This window comes from Gopherus flavomarginatus, chromosome 1 (genome assembly GCF_025201925.1).
Source record: "Gopherus flavomarginatus isolate rGopFla2 chromosome 1, rGopFla2.mat.asm, whole genome shotgun sequence".
Taxonomy (NCBI): domain Eukaryota; kingdom Metazoa; phylum Chordata; order Testudines; family Testudinidae; genus Gopherus; species Gopherus flavomarginatus.
Window position 1 is genome coordinate 271329658 of NC_066617.1, and position 16987 is coordinate 271346644.

Below are 16987 nucleotides of genomic sequence, written 5' to 3' on the forward strand. Positions count from 1 at the left end.
GGTGATAGCCTTTTTCACACTTTTTAATGTCTAGGTAGAACCTTTTTTTGTCACATTGTCATTGTTTGATATTAAAAACAATCGGAAGATTTCAGCAGATTTCCATGTTGACTTGAACCATGTCTCGGTGAGGCACATGATATCTAATGCGACACAGCAACTGATGAATGCCAGTGGTGATTACTTACACAGGACTCAAGATATTATCCACGAGTCTATCTTGCATTATCCTAAACAGGTAAGGAGAAACAATATTAAGTTCTGATTCAGAACAAGAGCAGTGGGTTATCTGACACATTGCAAATAGCTTTTCCACTGGGTATAGATTTAAAAAAAGGAAACTATGAATATATAATATCTGTGTATATATATATTTATTTTAGGTAATATTCTCAGTTACATGTCCACATCCTGATATATTTCTTGTGGCAAGAATAGAAAAAGTACTGCAGGGAAGTGTTACGCACTGTGCTGAGCCGTATATGAAAAGTTCAGATTCTTCTAAGGTACTGTATCTTTTAAAGATTGTGTTTGTAAAATGCTTAGACAAAATTACTCTGTGGTGTTATCGCTAAAAATCTCAGTGGGGTTCCATGGTTTGGATAGCCAAAACTTTTAAATTAATTTTGTATGGCACAGTTTCTTATTTAGCTGTCTGATGGCTTTAATTAATATGTCATAGATAAATTTGTTCATATTGCTTTTAAAATGTTACGATTAGCTTGTATACTGTAAAATTTGTTTGTATACAGTGCTTTTTATAGTCTTTTACATGGTCATTAAAGAGATTTTACAAAATAAGTCCTACAACTTCAAAACTAAAAATTTGATATTTTTTGAGCATTTAGAATATATAAGATGGGACAGACTTTCAGAAGTATAGGAAAACTCCAGGGTTTCACAAGCCTAAATATGTTTTTACATACACATGAACAAATCTGTTCCCCTATATTTAACTTTTTGTATACCTACACAAATTCTTTGCTGCTTTGTGACTTACTTAGATTTTTCGGTTATTCCATTTTAGAATCACTATACTGGCTTAAATCCTCTAGATATTTACATGTTAAACATTTTTTGTCCAGTTAGATTCCATCATGCAGACAATAGTATGCATTCTCGTTTGTCTTCTGAAATGCACCATTTAAGAAGCTATTTTTGCTATTTGTCTTTTCTGACGAGCAATAGCAACTGAAATTGAAATAATAAAACAAGAGTTTCAACTGCAGTAACTAAAAAAATGTCTGGTACCGAAGGTTGCAAGACACAAACATATCTGTTACAGCTCCAGTCAGCTACCGTTGAACTATTTTTTCCTATTTTCCACAGTGCAAAATATAACAGGGAAGAGGGAAGCTTCAGAGTATAGTATTCAACAGACAAATAATGATCCCTGTTACCAGTTAATATAAAGATTCTTGCATTCATCTTAATGAGCATTATATGTTTCAGTCCATCTTAGCATATATCAAACTAAATTATCTGTGTTTTGTAAGCAGCATTTTAGTCTTTGTCACTAGTAACAAGCAGCTTTACAATCTAGGAAGCCATTAATTCATAGATTCCAAATCCAGAAAATGTACCATTGCAATGATCTAGTCTGATCTTCTGTATAACACAGGCCATAGAACTTCCCCAAAATAATAAAAATAAATAATTCTTCAAAATAATTTCTAAAACTTATTCTGACTAATAGTCAAAGACTTAAACAAAAAAATCAGACTTATTTTTGGTGGCCTTTATTTACAAGGCCCTTGGCCGTGAGTAGACTTAATTTGGCCTGCAGTATTCTTTCTCTTGATTTGGTATCCAGCACTAGAACAAAATCATGTTATCCTTTATTATAGATGGAACTGGTAGCAACACTTGTTAGAGTTGCCTACCATGTGTTTCATTATAACCCCATTTTCAGTTACTTATGTAATACTATCTAAGTTTAACTGTTTGGGCTGAAATTTTTCTATTCTTGCTCTCTGCCCCAGATTAAGTTTTTTCAGCGAAATTAAACAAAATCAATTTTTCCATCTCTCACAGACCTTCCTACACATCAGCTTCATTGAGCATGCATCCATGCCCCACAGAGTTAGTGCTTCTGACAGGGAAAACAGAACCAGCAGACTCTTTGGCCTAGGAGAAGGTGTGTTGGCCTGGAGCAAAATCATTAGTTCCTGTCTCAGTTCTTCCCAACTAGTGTAAAGGGTTGTGAAGTGCATAGACTTAATATTGATGAAAGCCTCATGTTTGCCAGTCTCCTAAGATACAAATGTAATTGCCCATGTTTACGGATGGGGTAACCGAGAAGTTGCATAAGGTCATGGTGGCAGAGCTGGGAAAAGAGTTTTCTCTAATATGAGGTATGCAAGTCTTATCCAAGGCACACTGCCTGTCACAATGAATGTTGCCAATCTATTTGCTTGACTGATCTGTGTGTAACCACTAGAACTCGGGATGCGGCAGTCAACATTCCTTTGCTGTCTAGCAAATAACTTTATAATCCACTGGCAAAGTGTATGTTGTAACTCTCTCTAGTTGCTGATCCACAGAAGATAGCAGCCTACTACTGCTACCAGCTACTATTTTAGTTCAAGTGGTAGAGGTCTGCTATACATCTGAAGGTACTGGATTCCAGCCTTGCTGATGACCTATGTGATAGGATTTGTTGTCTTCATTAAACAAACAAATAAACTCTCAAAACTCAGTTAAAAGAAAGCTATGGTTCCAAGTCAAACACTCAGAAATTAGGAAATTTCATAATTAAAGTTACCTGTGCAACTTTTATTTCACCTTGCTCCCTGTGTGTGTTCATAATAATACAAGCTTAAATTATGTGGTCTCATGCTATTTATTTTACAGGATCCCTGCCTCATTCATTCACCCACTCCATCTCTAAAAAGTCTAATCATCCAAGACATCTTCATATATCGCTTCCTCCAACTCCTGGCTTTCACAGAAACCCAGTTCCCTTCATCTGACGCTGCCTCTCTAGTAAGCCTCTCTTATGGAGGCCTCGCCTTTTCTCTCACTCCCTGCCTTGGATCCAGACTGCTGTAGCAATGTTGGGCTTTTCCTCTCCCATTCCTGCTGCTTCCCACCCTCCATCTCCCCTCCCTGCTGTTTCTCCTCTTTTGAACAGCACTGCATCTGACTCTCATCTCCTCGATGCTGTCATCTACCATCCATCCAGCACCTCCCCATCAGTCTTCCTTTCTGATTTCAGCTCCTGGCTCACTTTCTCTCCACTCATCAGAATTGCCCACATCCCTCCTCAGTAACTTCAGCTTCCATGAAGATGACCCATCTGACTCCTTAGCTGCACATTTGTTTGTACTGACATCACTAGTGGTTTATATGTAGTCTTTTGTTTAAAAAAAAAAAAAAAAACAAGGGGGGGAGCTAGGCAAATATCTAAATTGATGAACCCTCTGGAAGACTTGTATGTATCCCCAGTTGAGAACCACTGTGCCCGAGGACCTTAGTAGGTTCTAAAGTAGCCTTATTTATTGGCAGCGCTATTATAGATGGAGCCTCAGATGTTAGAATGCCCACCAGTTTATGGGATTCTTCCTGAACCTCCCCCTGTTTCTAGAGCCCTTCCTTGCTGCAGGTAAGGACTTTGGCGGAAGGGGAAGACTCTGGCACCTCCCCTGTGCTAGAGCCCTTCCCCGCCACATGGTAAGACTCCAGTAGTGGGGAAAGTCACTGCAGTGGGGATTCAGAGGAGAAAGGCTGTGGCAGCTCTCCACTGCTGGAACCCTTCCTCCACCGTGAGGAAAGGCGTGGCAACTCTCTGCCTCTGGAGTCCTTCCCTGCTAAAGGGAAAGACTCTGCTACTTCCCTGCTGCTAGAGCCCTCCCATGCCATGGGAAAAGGCTCTGGCTAGGGTCGGGGCGGCAGCAGGGAAAAGTTCCAGCTGCAGGGGCAGTGTGAAAAGGCTGTTAGCTCCCTTTTGCAGCCCTTTTCTGCTCAAGGAAAGACTCCAGCATCGTGGAAAGGATAGCAAGTGGAGGCAGTGGGGAAAAGGCTCCTTGCCACAGTAAAAGGCAAGTGGGTAGCAGCTGAAGCTTTTCACTGACATATGTATAGCTACATCTACAGTACATGTCACCGAAAGTGGTGTGTTGTGTAGACGTAACCTAAGATACAGCCTTGTGTGACCATCCACACTCTCGTCCAAGCTCTCATCATCTCATATCTTGATTACTTCAATATCCTTATTTTTGGCCTTGACAAATGCAATTTTGTCCCACTCATAACCATTCAGAATACTGCATAAAAGCGAATTTTCCAAGTCCATACCTTTGACCACGTCAGCCCTGTTGATGTACCCCTTCACTGGTTCCCTCTTCTCTGTTACATCAAATATAAGCAACTTGTCTTCACTTTCATGGCCCTTCCTGACCTATCCCACCTTAGCTTTTACCTCTCTTTCAGAAGGTTGACTCCTGCCTCCAACAGGCCCATGAAGTCAGCTTCCATCACCCACCTTTTAAAATTTATATTTTACTGACTTTTTTCCTCCCAAATTAAGGAGAGAACAGAACAAAAGACAAAAGTAAATGAATGGGAAGGGAGGGAAAGGGATCAGGAAGGGGAAAGGAAACCGACATTTCAATCACCCCCTTGATACATTTTCAAACAAACACCTTTGTGCTTTTTTCAGCACTGCCCCACAGGCTTGAGATTTGCTCACTGTAAAGATCCACAAACCTAATTCATTATCCTCCTTCAAAACCCTCCTTAAAATTCTACTTTGCCTTGAGGCCTTCAAAAAACTTGTCTGCTGGTGTGGTGAGAACACTGCCTGTCATGCTGGCCAATGTTTTCTTGTTGTTTCCTTGTACTTTCCCGTTGATCTGTCTCTTTCCATCTGTTGCCTCTTGTCTTATACACTCTCTGGGGCAGGGTCTGTTTTTTTTTCTTCCTTTGTTATTGTTTTTATAATGTTTTAGCACAATGTGCTTCTGGTCCATGCCCAAGATTCCTAGGGACTACTGTAATATAAATTATAATATTTTTCAACATATAGAATGGAAAATAAATACAGCAGTGAGGGTTTCTAAAAGAAACTGGACTGGGATGCAGTAGAGTTGGGTTCTGTTCCTGGTTCTTCCACAGACTTCATATGTAATGAGAGGTGAGACTTCTATTTAAGGAAAAAAAGGCCAAATTAAATTGCACAGGCAGTCTGTCGGTTGTCTGCTGTCATCATCTAACTTTTGGGTGCTTGACTTTGCAAATCTAACCTTCTGTTAACTTTTTATGTGAAGGGACATACACCATATGAAACCTGGGGCTCTACGGTGCATATCTATCTAGTCAATATGCCCTCATTTAGTATGTTACACTCAAGGCCTTATAGAATTTGGTGGGATCTTAAGGCCCATTTCTGCTTTGCATAAAATTCTATTTCATTCTGTTTCATTTGTCATTTTCTTGCTGTCTAGTGATGACTATAAACATTTGGACACGTACAAATTAACAAACAATAACAAAAAACTCCTTCCTCTATATGGCAGATACTGCAAAGATGTCAACAATATAGCTCTAAAAGAAAAAAGGTATCCAAATCACAAAATACATTTCCTTGCTACAGAATCAGACAAAACATACTGCTAAGTATTTTGACACTGAGAGAGCAGAGAGAAGAAGCATTTGATTTCTGTAAGTAAGAGGTGGAAGGAGAGAGGCATCCCCAAGACTTCTTCTCCAGTCTAAGGTGAACTACAGGCCGACTTGTACTCTGCCTTCCTCATCTAGACCTTTGATTGCATCTCTGTAGCGTATCCAGTAGAAGGCACTATTAAAGGTACTACAGAGATGCAATCAGTACAATGTATGGAGAGAGAAGGCAAAGATCAAGTGGGCCTGAAGTGGTAGTGTTTTCTTACAGAGTGAAACAGGTGCCTTCAAAGAGTCAGCAGATTAGGTCTCTTTCACGGTGGAATCACAGAGAATGGCAGGTCCTGCTAATACCTTAAGGAACTATTAAATAATTTGTGTTTTTGTTTAATTCTTTTTGTTACCTCTTCTCATGAATTTAGTAATACTGATAAAATTTAAAATCTTTTAAGAATTGTGTTTTACTTGGTCTGAGCATAGACTTGTTAATTTTTTTATGCACCTTCAACTCCTCATCTTATTGATTACATTGTATTTTAGGAACTTTAAACTTCATATATATATAATCATTTCCAGGTTGCACAGAAAGTGTTGAAGAATGCTAAGCAGGCATGTCAGAGACTAGGACAATATAGAATGCCATTTGCCTGGGCAGCTAGGTAAGAGATGCAATTCTTTTCACTCACTATATTATTCTAGCTGATTATTTAACACAGTTTCCTACAAAATAGCAGTGTAAGTCTCATTTGTCAAAATTCAGCTTCCTGTTTTTGGGATCCATTCTTTCTTGGTTGTTTCAGTATGGCCCTTTCTAATCTCTGTCATATCCCAGTCATAGATTTTTGGCAAACAAGACTTAAATTTCTGTGTTTTGGTGGGACGGGTATTGTAGATGATTGTAACACCTAACCATATGAATAATTTAATTCTACCAACTTTTTTTCATTGACTTTTTTTTGCTTTTCTAAAAAGTAAATTGTCCTTGTTCTGTTTATTAAAATATTAGTTGTGAATATGGTGAAACTCACCTGAGTACAATTGTAAGAATATTAACTTCTTAATAGAATGTGATACAGTCTAAATATTTTCTTTACCGTATCCTCTTGTTACCAAAATTTAAAGAGAGAATTTGACTTTCAGGACATTGTTTAAAGATGCATCAGGAACCCTGGACAAAAATGCAAGATTTTCTGCTCTCTACAGACAAGACAGTAGTAAACTCTCAAATGAAGACATGCTTAAGTTGCTAGCAGATTTCAGGAAGTGAGTATATAATTTCTTAATATTACAAAAGTTTAATATCTTTCATCATTGTTCCTTTCTTATGATACATTTAAATTAGTATTGTCAAGCAATTAAATAATAGAATACCATTTATCACATTTAAATAATAATAGAATACCATTTATTTAAATATTTTTGGATGTTTTCTATATTTTCAAATATATTGATTTTAATTACAACACAGAATACAAACTGTACAGTGCTCAGCTTATATTTATTATTTGATTACAAGTATTTGCACTGTAAAAAAACAAAAATAGTATTTTTCAATTCTTCTAATACAAGTACTGTAGTGCAATCTCTTTATCGTGAAAATTGAACTTACAAAAGTAGAATTATGTACAAGTCCACTCAGTCCTACTTCTTGTTCAGCCAGTCACTCAGACAAAGAAGTTTGTTTTTGTTTGCAGGAGATTATGCTGCCTACTTCTTGTTTACAATGTCACCTGAAAGTGAGAACAGATGTTCTCATAGCACTGTTATAGCTGGTGTCGCAAGATATTTGTGCCAGATGTGCTAAAGATTCGTATGTCCCTTCATGTTTCAACCACTATTCCAGGGGACATGTGTCCAAGCTGTTGACAGGTTCAGCCTCTCTCCTATAAAAGGTGAATCAGCACTGGTCCATGAGACTGGCGCTGCTGCGACTGTGTGGAGGCAGGGGTAGTGGCCGACTCAGTGACAGTACTGGAACTTGTGGGGTGTACCTAATATACTCCCACCGTTCCGCCCAGGCCACATCGGACAAACTGCCCCTGGCCCCAGAGTCGGAGCATGGTGCCGAATACGATGTGGGAGCAGTGCAGCGGGCCCCAATGCCCAAGGAGCTGTCCCAAACAAGCAAGGGGAAGCCGACGCTTCCCCTGCAGTGCAGTAGTCTTTGTCGTCCCTAGTGGTGGGCCTCTGGCAAACAAGCAGCTGCCCCAATGACTTCAAGGAGCACCAGGCCTTGCTCAAAAAGGGGCTGCCAACCTGGACTTGGAGGTCAAGGAGCTAACGGAGGAGTCCAATGTTTTCTTTAATGTTGTACCCTCCTCCACCCTGGCCCGAGTTGCATTGCCCGTCCACCCAGGGGTCCTAAAAATTGCTGAGTCTTTGTGGCTGACTCTTTCTTCCATTCCGCCTACCTCCAAGAAGGCAGAAAAGAAGTACTGTGTTCTGGCAAAGGATTTTGAATACCTATATACCCACCCTCCAGCAGGATACCTGGTCATGTCCACCCTCTACGAATGGGACAGGCAGGAACAGGTGAGCGGCACACCAAAAAATAAATATGCCAAGAGGCTGCACTTGCTTGGCAGGAAAATTTATTTGACAGCCAGCCTGCAAGTTTGCCATCACACCCTGCTAGTCAGGTACAACTTCAACCTGTGGAACTCCGTCACAAGTTCAAGGAGGGCCTCCCAATGGACCAAGCCTAGGAGTTCGCCGCCTTAGTGAGAGAGGGCGAGAGTCATCCTCCAGATGGCCTGGGACACTACAGACTTGGCGGCCAGGGTAGTTGCCTCAAACGTGGTCATGAGGGGCAGCTCCTGACTGCAGTCCTCCAGGCTGTCCCAGGAGGTGCAGGCTACCCTTTAGGACCTCCCATTTGAGAGAGCAGGGCTCTTTTCAGAGCTGACTGATGCACGGCTCCATGGCCTTAAAGACTGCCATGCCACCCTCCATTCCTTGGTCCTACACAGCCTTCAGCAGGCTAGAAAGCCATTCTGTCCCGCCGTCCTGGAGTGGCCCCCGATCCAGCTGCTGCAGGCAGAAGGACAGTGACAAAGGTTTAAATGGCAGAACCCTGCATCTTCCTATTCCTCTGCCCAGCTTGGTTCTCCAGAGGCAAAGGAAGCCAGAAATGGGCATTTTGAGGATGTGCCTGAGGGTGGCGCCCCAGTCACTTCCCAGGATCCTCCCCACCTGCTCTTTTCTCAATCACCTGCTCTCCTTGTGGTCGACCTAGTCGCAGCTGACAGCGGACCGTTGGGTACTCGACATAATATCTTCGGGCTACATCCTGCAAGGCGGAGCCAGGTCACCTGCCCTTTGCCAAGAAGCCCTCCGGCTATGGGACTTCCATGTACAACACGACATCCATCTCATAGGCACACGCCTTTCCTGGGGCCAGGAACACCTTGGCAGATCGCCTCAGCAGGACCTTCCCGTCTCTTCATGAGTGGTCTCTCCAACCAAAGGTCGTCTGTATCATATTCCGGAGGAGAGGTAATCCCTGTGTGGACCTGTTTGTGTCCAGATAGAACAGGAAATGCCACATTTTCTGCTCCTTTCAGGGGTTCGACAGAGGATCCCTGTTGGATGCTCTGCTGCTCCCATGGTCAGGGTCTCTAATGTACGCCTCTCCCCTCCCCCCATTCCATTTCTCATGAAGATCAAGCAGGACAGGGCAAAGGTGATCCTTATAGCTCTGGTTTGACCGCACCAAACCTGGTTTGGCATGCTGCTGGACCTCTCGGTGGCAGGTCCATTACAGATACAGCTCTGGTTGGATTTGCTGTCACAAAACCATGGCAGTCTTAGAATTATAAAATATTAGGGTTGGAAAAGACCTCAGGAGGTCATCTAGTCCAACGCCCTGCTCAAAGCAGGACCAACGCCAACAAAATCATCCCAGCCAGGGCTTTGTCAAGCCGGGCCTTAAAAACCTCTCAGGATGGAAATTCCACCACCTGCCTATGTAATCCATTCCAGTCCCATTCACCACCCTGCTAGTGAAATGCTGTTTCCTAATATCCAACCTAGACCTCTCCCACTGTAACTTGAGACCATTACTCCTTGTTCTGTCATCTTCCACCACTGAGAACAGCCTAGCTCCATCCCCTTTGGAACCCCACTTCAGGTAGGTGAAGACTGCTATCAAATCCCCCCTCACTCTTCTTTTCTGCAGATTAAATAACCCCAGTTCCTGCAGCCTCTCCTTGTAAATCATGTGCCCCAGCTCCTAATCATTTTCATTGCCCTCTGCTGGATTCTCCCTAATTTGTCCACATCCCTTCTGTAGTAGGGAGGACCAAAACTGGACACAGGTACTCCAGGTATGACCTCACTAGTGCCGAATAGAGGGGAATAATCACTTCTCTCTATCTGCTGGCAATACTCCTATTAATGCAGCCCAATAGGCCGTTAGCCTTCTTGGCAACCAGGGCAGACTGCTGACTCATATCCAGCTTCTTGTCCACTGTAATCCCCAGGTCCTTTTCTGCAGAACTGCTGCTTAGCCAGTCAGTCCCCATCCTGTAGCGGTGCATGGGATTCTTCCTTCCTAAGTGCAGGACTCTGCACTTGTCCTTGTTGAACCTCATCAGATTTCTTTTGGCCCAATCCTCCAATTTGTCTAGGTCACTCTGGACCCTGTCCCTGCTCTCCCTGCAGTTTAGTATAATCTGCAAATTTGCTGAGGGTGCAATTCATCCCATCATCCAGATCATTAATAAAGATGTTGAACAAAACTGGCCCGAGGACCAACCCCTGGGGCACTCTGCTTGATACTGGCTGCCAACTAGACATCGAGCTGTTGATCACTACCTGTTGATCCCAACAATCTAGCTAGCTTTTTATCCAGCTTGTAGTCCATTCATCCAATCCATACTACTTTTAACTTGCTGGCAAGAATACTGTGGGAGACCATATCAAAAGCTTTGCTAAAGTCAAGATATATCACATCCACTGCTTTTCTCATATCCACAGAGCCAGTTATCTCATCTCATCATAGAAGGCAATCAGGTTGGTCAGGCACGACTTGCCCTTGGTGAATCCTTGTTGACTGTTCCTGATCACCTTCCTCTCCTCCAAGTGCTTCAAAATAGATTCCTTGAGGACCTGCTCCATGATTTTGCCGGGGACTGAAGGGAGGCCGACCGGTCTGTAGTTCCCTGGGTTCTCTTTCTTCCCTTTTTTAAATGTGGGCACTCTATTTGTCTTTTTCCAGTCGTCAGGGGGTTCTGCATCTGAACCTGGCAGCACCGCACCTGATGGCTTGGCTGCTGCATGGTTAAATGCAAAATGTTGGGTGTCCAACAGGTCCTGTTAAGCTGCAGAAAGACCTCCACCAGAGCTACCTACCTGGCCACATCGGAAGCGGTTCGCTTGTTGGACCTCGGATAAAGGCATTCAGCCCAAGTAGGCCTCTCTGCAGTTAATGCTGGACTACCTTTTGTATCTCAAGCTCCAAGTCCACTTGTCCGCTGTCTTGGCCTTCTGTCTGCTACTCAAAGGTAGGTCAGTTTTCGCCCAGGACATGACTGCCAGGTTCCTCAAGGGCCTTGAACACCTTTATCCATACATCAAGGATCCTGTCTCTCCGTGGGACCTGAATCTTGTGCTGTCATGGCTCACGGAACCCCCTCCCTCACTTCAAGCCTCTGGCTTCCTGCTCTCCTTCTCCTTTCCTGGAAGGTTTTGTTTTTGGTTGCAATAACATCTGCCTGCCGGGTCTCTGAGATTAGAGCGCTTACCTCGGAACTTCCCTATACAGTCTTTTACAAAGACAAGGTCCAGCTGTGGCCACTCCTCGCTTTCCTGCCCAAGATGGTCTTGGTTTCTTACAGGCCAGGACATTTACTTACCTGTCTTTTTTCCAAAGCCACGTAAATTGGAGGAGGAGCTTAGGTTGCATTCCCTAGACATCAGGAGGACTCTAGTCTTTACATTGAAAGGACCAAGCCATCCAGAAGTCGACACAATTGTCGTCGTGGTGGCCGACAGGATGAAAGGTCACAATGTCCACTCAAAGAATTTCTTCTTGAATCACTGCCTGCATTTGCTGCTGCTATGAACAGGGAAGGGTGCCACCTCCAGCGATCATGACCACCCATTCAACCTCTTATACAGCTTTCCAACCCAAGTGCCTATCCAGGACATATGTAAGGCATCCACCTGGTTGTCCATCCACACGTTCACATCCTATTACGTGCTTATCCAGGAGGCCTGGGACGATGCTGGTTTTAGTAGAACGGTGTCGCAAGCCACAAGACCATGAACTCGGAGCCCATCTCTGAGTATACTTCTTGTGAGCCACCTAGAATGGAATCGATATGAGCAAGCACTCGAAGAAAAAACAGTTACTTAGCTTTCGTAACTGTTCTTCAAGATGCGTTGCTCATGTCCATTCCATTACCCACCCTCCTGTCCCTCTGTTGGAGTTGCCAGCAAGAAGGAACTGAGAGGGCGTAGGGTCGGCAGCGGCTAATATTCCGATGCATGAGTGCGGGACTCAAGGTGGTACTGCTGCCGACCCTAAGGATACCACTAAGGCAAATGTGTCTGTGCACATGGACGTGTGCACACCTAGAATGGAACGGACATGAGCAACGCATCTTGAAGAGCAACAGTTATGGATGCACAACAGCTGAACACCTTTTGTTTTTGTCAAGGCAAAACTTGTGCTTAAGTCAAACATAGCAAGGTGTTCAGCTTTGTTGTGTAGTGCTCTTATACTCTGTTGTCAAAGTGTTCTGTAGCATCTCAAAGAGTAGAGTGTAGGTATGTATGTGTTTTGGAATGTTGGGATATTGCTTAGAGTTGAAGTTGTGTTGGGCGAAGTAGCATAGACCTTAACTTCATATTTCTGCTTTTTCAGAGGTTTAAATATAGTAACTACATTATGGAGGGGCATGAGCCACCACCAGGCAATCTTAATTCTGCATTAATGAAAATTTTTTTTTGTATTTAATATAAATAAAACCAAATTAACACTCCTCAAATAAGAGCTCTCTCGTACATTCTGCTCCACATATATATGTTTTGTTGTTCACTTATGTCACAATTTTCAGAATCTTGAAAACATTGAGATTCTGCTTAATTGTGATTGGGGAACAAAAGTATTATTCCGGGCAAGAAAAAGAAGCACAACTATACTGATTCTTTTAAAAAAGCAACTATTTTTCTACAGGTATTTCTGTTAGTAATTTATGTGTTAATAGGAGTTGTCCTAAACTGAATGTTGAATATTTCCATGATGTGTCAACGTTTTTTTTTGTTTGGTTTGGTTAAGTCAGACCCTTCAACATATTTTAACATTGCATTTCCTGGGGTTTTTTTCTTTCTATCTGCTTTTTTTTCTTCTGTATTTCTGATAGATTTTGGCAACTGACTTGACCATTTTTGTTGTTTCTGTTTACAGACCTGAAAAGATGGCCAAGCTGCCAGTTATTTTAGGAAATCTAGACATAACAATTGATGATGTTTCTCCAGATTTTTCTAGTAAGTATTGATAAGCATTATTAAATAACTGAATAAGCTTTTTTACTTCAAATTTTTTATTGTTCTTAATCTGTTTTCAGATTATGTTAACTCATCATACATTCCCATGAAACAGTTTGAAAACAGTACCAAAACAGTAGTAACGTTTGAAGTAGAGGAATTTGTTCCCTGTATTCCAAAACATTCTCAGCCTTTCACCATCTACAACAATCACCTTTATGTTTATCCAAAGCACTTGAAATATGACAGTCAAAAGTCATTTGCAAAGGTAAGTGTAAGGAAAATACTAAACTCTTGTTGTGGACTGCAGTTCTATTCAGATACTGAGAATCAAATATATATTCTGTTTCTATGATGATGGTTCACAATAAATGTTTTGTGTTTTTTTAAATATTGTTTTAGGCTAGAAATATTGCAGTATGCATTGAGTTCAAAGATTCGGATGAAGAAGATTCTCAGCCTTTAAAGGTTTGTCTATGATTTTGGTATCTAATAGAAGAAAAACATTTAAGATTTACTGGTTTAGAAGTAACACATTATGGGCCTACACAAGGATTAGAGTTGGGATCTCTGTTCTTCCTTCTCTGTGGCAGTTGGATTGTCCTGGAGGTGACTTGCTAATCTCTGAAAGGTAATGGGCAGAGCCACTAACCCCTACTATTGGCTAGTCTTGGTGAAAATATTCCCACTGGTCTTTTTATTTCTATCCTCACCTGAATGAAACTTCCACAGAAGAAGCGTGTTGCGGTGTGAGATGGTTTGCTCCTACTCAAGAGGCAAAGCTTTAGAACATTGACTGACTCAAGTGCATTTGGCTTCCTGAGTAGGCCTGACTGACTGACTGCCACAGTGGAATGGGGAGAAAGTTGCCTGAGAGCGCCTGAATGCTGGTTTTCTGGTGTTAGGCAGGGCTAAAAATGAATGATAATTGCTACAGTTCTATAAAGGGGAAAAAATTATAATCCTGCCTTAACTGCTTCTCACTAACAATAGGCTTTCTGAATGGGGCTTTCACTCTATATTTTAAATCATTTAGCAATACATATTTTGATGTACAATAAACTGTAGTAATAAAGCATTGGTTCTGTTGCTAAATAAAATGGGAGAGCAGCTACGTACAATTCCAGAAATTCATTAGACCTAATTTTTTAAAAGTGACTAATGAATTTGAGTGTCTCCGTTTTTGAGTGCCCAATTTAAGAAGCCTTTGGGAGACCTGATTTTAAGTAAGTGTAGAGCACCTGTCATCTGAAAATCCAAGGTGACTAAAATTTAGGCCTTAAAATGTGGTTCTTAAAATGTCTCCAGCACAGACCCTCTCTTCAGGGCCCAACGCAAATACTACCTCCAGAGACTCCTACTTGAAAAGTAAGGAAAAGAAGCATCATTCTGGCACTGAGGTGGTGTGAAGAAAGGGAAAAAGAAGCACATTCCTTCCTCCTGATCAGCTCCCCAGTGCAGGTCCTTTTTATGGTGACTGTACTGGAGCAGCAGCATCAATAGCTCTTGGTACCAGAGCTGCCAGTGCAGATGTGATCACTGTGGATCTCAGAAGGGTTCACTTCACTGGAAATCCCTAGGACCTTTTCCCTGTCTACATGCTTCAGTCCAAATAATAACTCCATTAGTGCAGATTACTCCTCATCTTGTCTGGAACCATCACCCAATTCTCCCCATAAAGTCACCTCACTGCAGGATTGGTACAGGGACACCCTTAGTGCCATTTTGGGGTGGATTTGAGAGGTACACTGATTTCAGCACCTGGGGGACTCCAAAGGGTTTGGTCCCTGCAACCTTCCCACAGATACCAGATCTTTTGGAGGGTCCTCTCCAGTTGTTAATATGAGATTATATTCAAGAGTGTAGTCAGGTCTTTCTTGAATCTGAAATACCCAAGCTATCTGAACGTCATACTGTGGGAGATGCCCCATCAGTCCTGCCATTAGTGCTCACAACATTGTCACAGCCTTCTGTACCAGTCTCAGAACTGAGGAAGCTGATCCCTTACCAACGCGCTCTCCTACCTCCACCTGACGTGCCCCACTAGTGGCTGATGTGCAGGTTGATTTGGACCCACTTGATGAGGTCCCCTAGATAATGGAAAATCCCTTACTGGGGACACAAACAGTACCACAATTCTCCTTGTGGTCGTATTGACATCTCTGCTATATCTCAACCTGATGGACTACAAACAGATCTAGGAGTATCTCAGGAGGAAGGGAAATAGTGTCCAGTTACCTACAGAGACAACAGTAGCAGAGCCTCCTCATCCCCTCTTTTATATCCTCCAAGTCTGAATGCAAGTTAGTGTGTCTTACCCAGAGCTTACACCTACAGTCTTCTCTGGCAGTCTCCAGGAAAGCACCCAAGATGTATCCCGTTGCATCCGATGTTTTCATTTCTTGAAAAGTTACCCAACCCCAAACTCCCTAGTTGTTTTAGTTTTGAACCTCCCATTCCATTTCTACCAACAGAGAGGGTAGCAGGCTGGGATGCCTTTGGATGTAAGACCTACTAGTCAGGTTCTCTTTGCATGAAAGTTTCCAAGTTTGGTGCCAACTACCATTATGCCTTCCAGGTTGCCATTAACCCCATGTTGGAAGCTCTACCAGACAAGGAAAATCAAGCAGCGAGATCTGGTCAGAGGGTCACATAGTGATTTGATGCACTGTTAGGACAGCCTATGACAACTCAATGCCTGTTCCAGAGCCATGCCACAGAAACTTCCCTACATAGGTATTTCTGTATGCATTCATTCGGGATCACTTTGAAGGCACAGAGTAAGATCAAGGACCTGCTGTTTGAAGGGCAAGATCTTTTCAGCAAAAAAGTAGATTAATTAATCAAAAGGATGAAAGTTGCCAGGGCTAGAGCTTGTTCCTTTGGCCTCATTCAACCTTTGTTCCTCTTAGGAAATCACCAGTGTATTCCTCCTTCAGATATCAAACGCAGGGAGTGGCCACATCCCAGAACTTCCCCTCCCTGAGCCTCTAACTTGACCTCCCCCTTTAAAGGAAACCGAAACAAAAAAAACAAATGTGTTTCTTTACAGTCCACCTTCTCCGTCACCAAAAAGCAGGTTTAATGTTGCAGTTGAGAGCAGAGTTAGTCTTCCCGAGTCCGTTTCTTTCCATCCCCTCCTTTTGAGTTCTGTCTGTCCTACTTGCAATTAGTGGGTTTTGGAGAACATTCACAGCAGATATGCCATCCAGTTCTCTACCAGCCCACCTTCTCTGAATCTCTTTGGGGACACTTCTCACAAGGAAGTCCTGTGGGATGAAGTGGAATTCCTCTTCTCAAAAGGACCCATAGAGGAAGTCCTTCTATGAACATCAGGGGAAGGGCTTCTATTCTAGGTATTTCCTGGTTCCAAATTCCTTGTCCATACTACAGAGTTTTGTCAGCGCAAGTTACACTGGCGTACAGCCACCGCTGTAATTAAACCACTGTTGCATGTCCACACTATACTCTTTGTGTTGGTGGAGCACATCCACAATAGCAGCTTTTGCATTGACACAGAGAACAGAGTACTGTGGGTAGCTATTCCGCTGTGCAGCTGGACTCAGGGTGCCTTAGGAAGGGTTTGCAGTGCCTCATGGGGCAGGTACAGCATCACATGATGAAGGTTTCTCAAACCCATTGTTCCATGGGCATCCTACTGGATTGCCAGCCACTTTTCAACTGCCCTGGGAACCTGCAACCCAGCCATCTCTGTCAGAAAGCATGGATCCTGCACTGCTGTTCAGTATTGTGCTGTGCATTATGAACACAAGTCTATAAGAAGAGCTTACTGTGGGGCTATTTGGCTGAGGGATGCCTTGAAGGAACATATTAACACTGAGTCACAGTCATGTGTTGTGTTGTACTGTGCTGAGCC

At 42.6% G+C, this 16987-nt stretch overlaps 1 protein-coding gene across 17 annotated transcripts in view; it reads left to right on the forward strand.

Moving 5' to 3' along the window:
* Positions 1 to 16987, forward strand: part of DOCK9 (dedicator of cytokinesis 9) — a 347564-nt gene that overhangs the window by 178205 nt on the left and 152372 nt on the right. For all 17 annotated transcript variants that reach the window (XM_050946717.1, XM_050946719.1, XM_050946627.1 and 14 more), the window contains exons 12-18: positions 35 to 238; positions 384 to 506; positions 6196 to 6278; positions 6760 to 6882; positions 13031 to 13110; positions 13191 to 13378; positions 13513 to 13578. In XM_050946717.1, coding sequence (XP_050802674.1) covers positions 35 to 238; positions 384 to 506; positions 6196 to 6278; positions 6760 to 6882; positions 13031 to 13110; positions 13191 to 13378; positions 13513 to 13578 — 867 coding nt within the window. The remainder of the gene's footprint in view (positions 1 to 34; positions 239 to 383; positions 507 to 6195; positions 6279 to 6759; positions 6883 to 13030; positions 13111 to 13190; positions 13379 to 13512; positions 13579 to 16987) is intronic.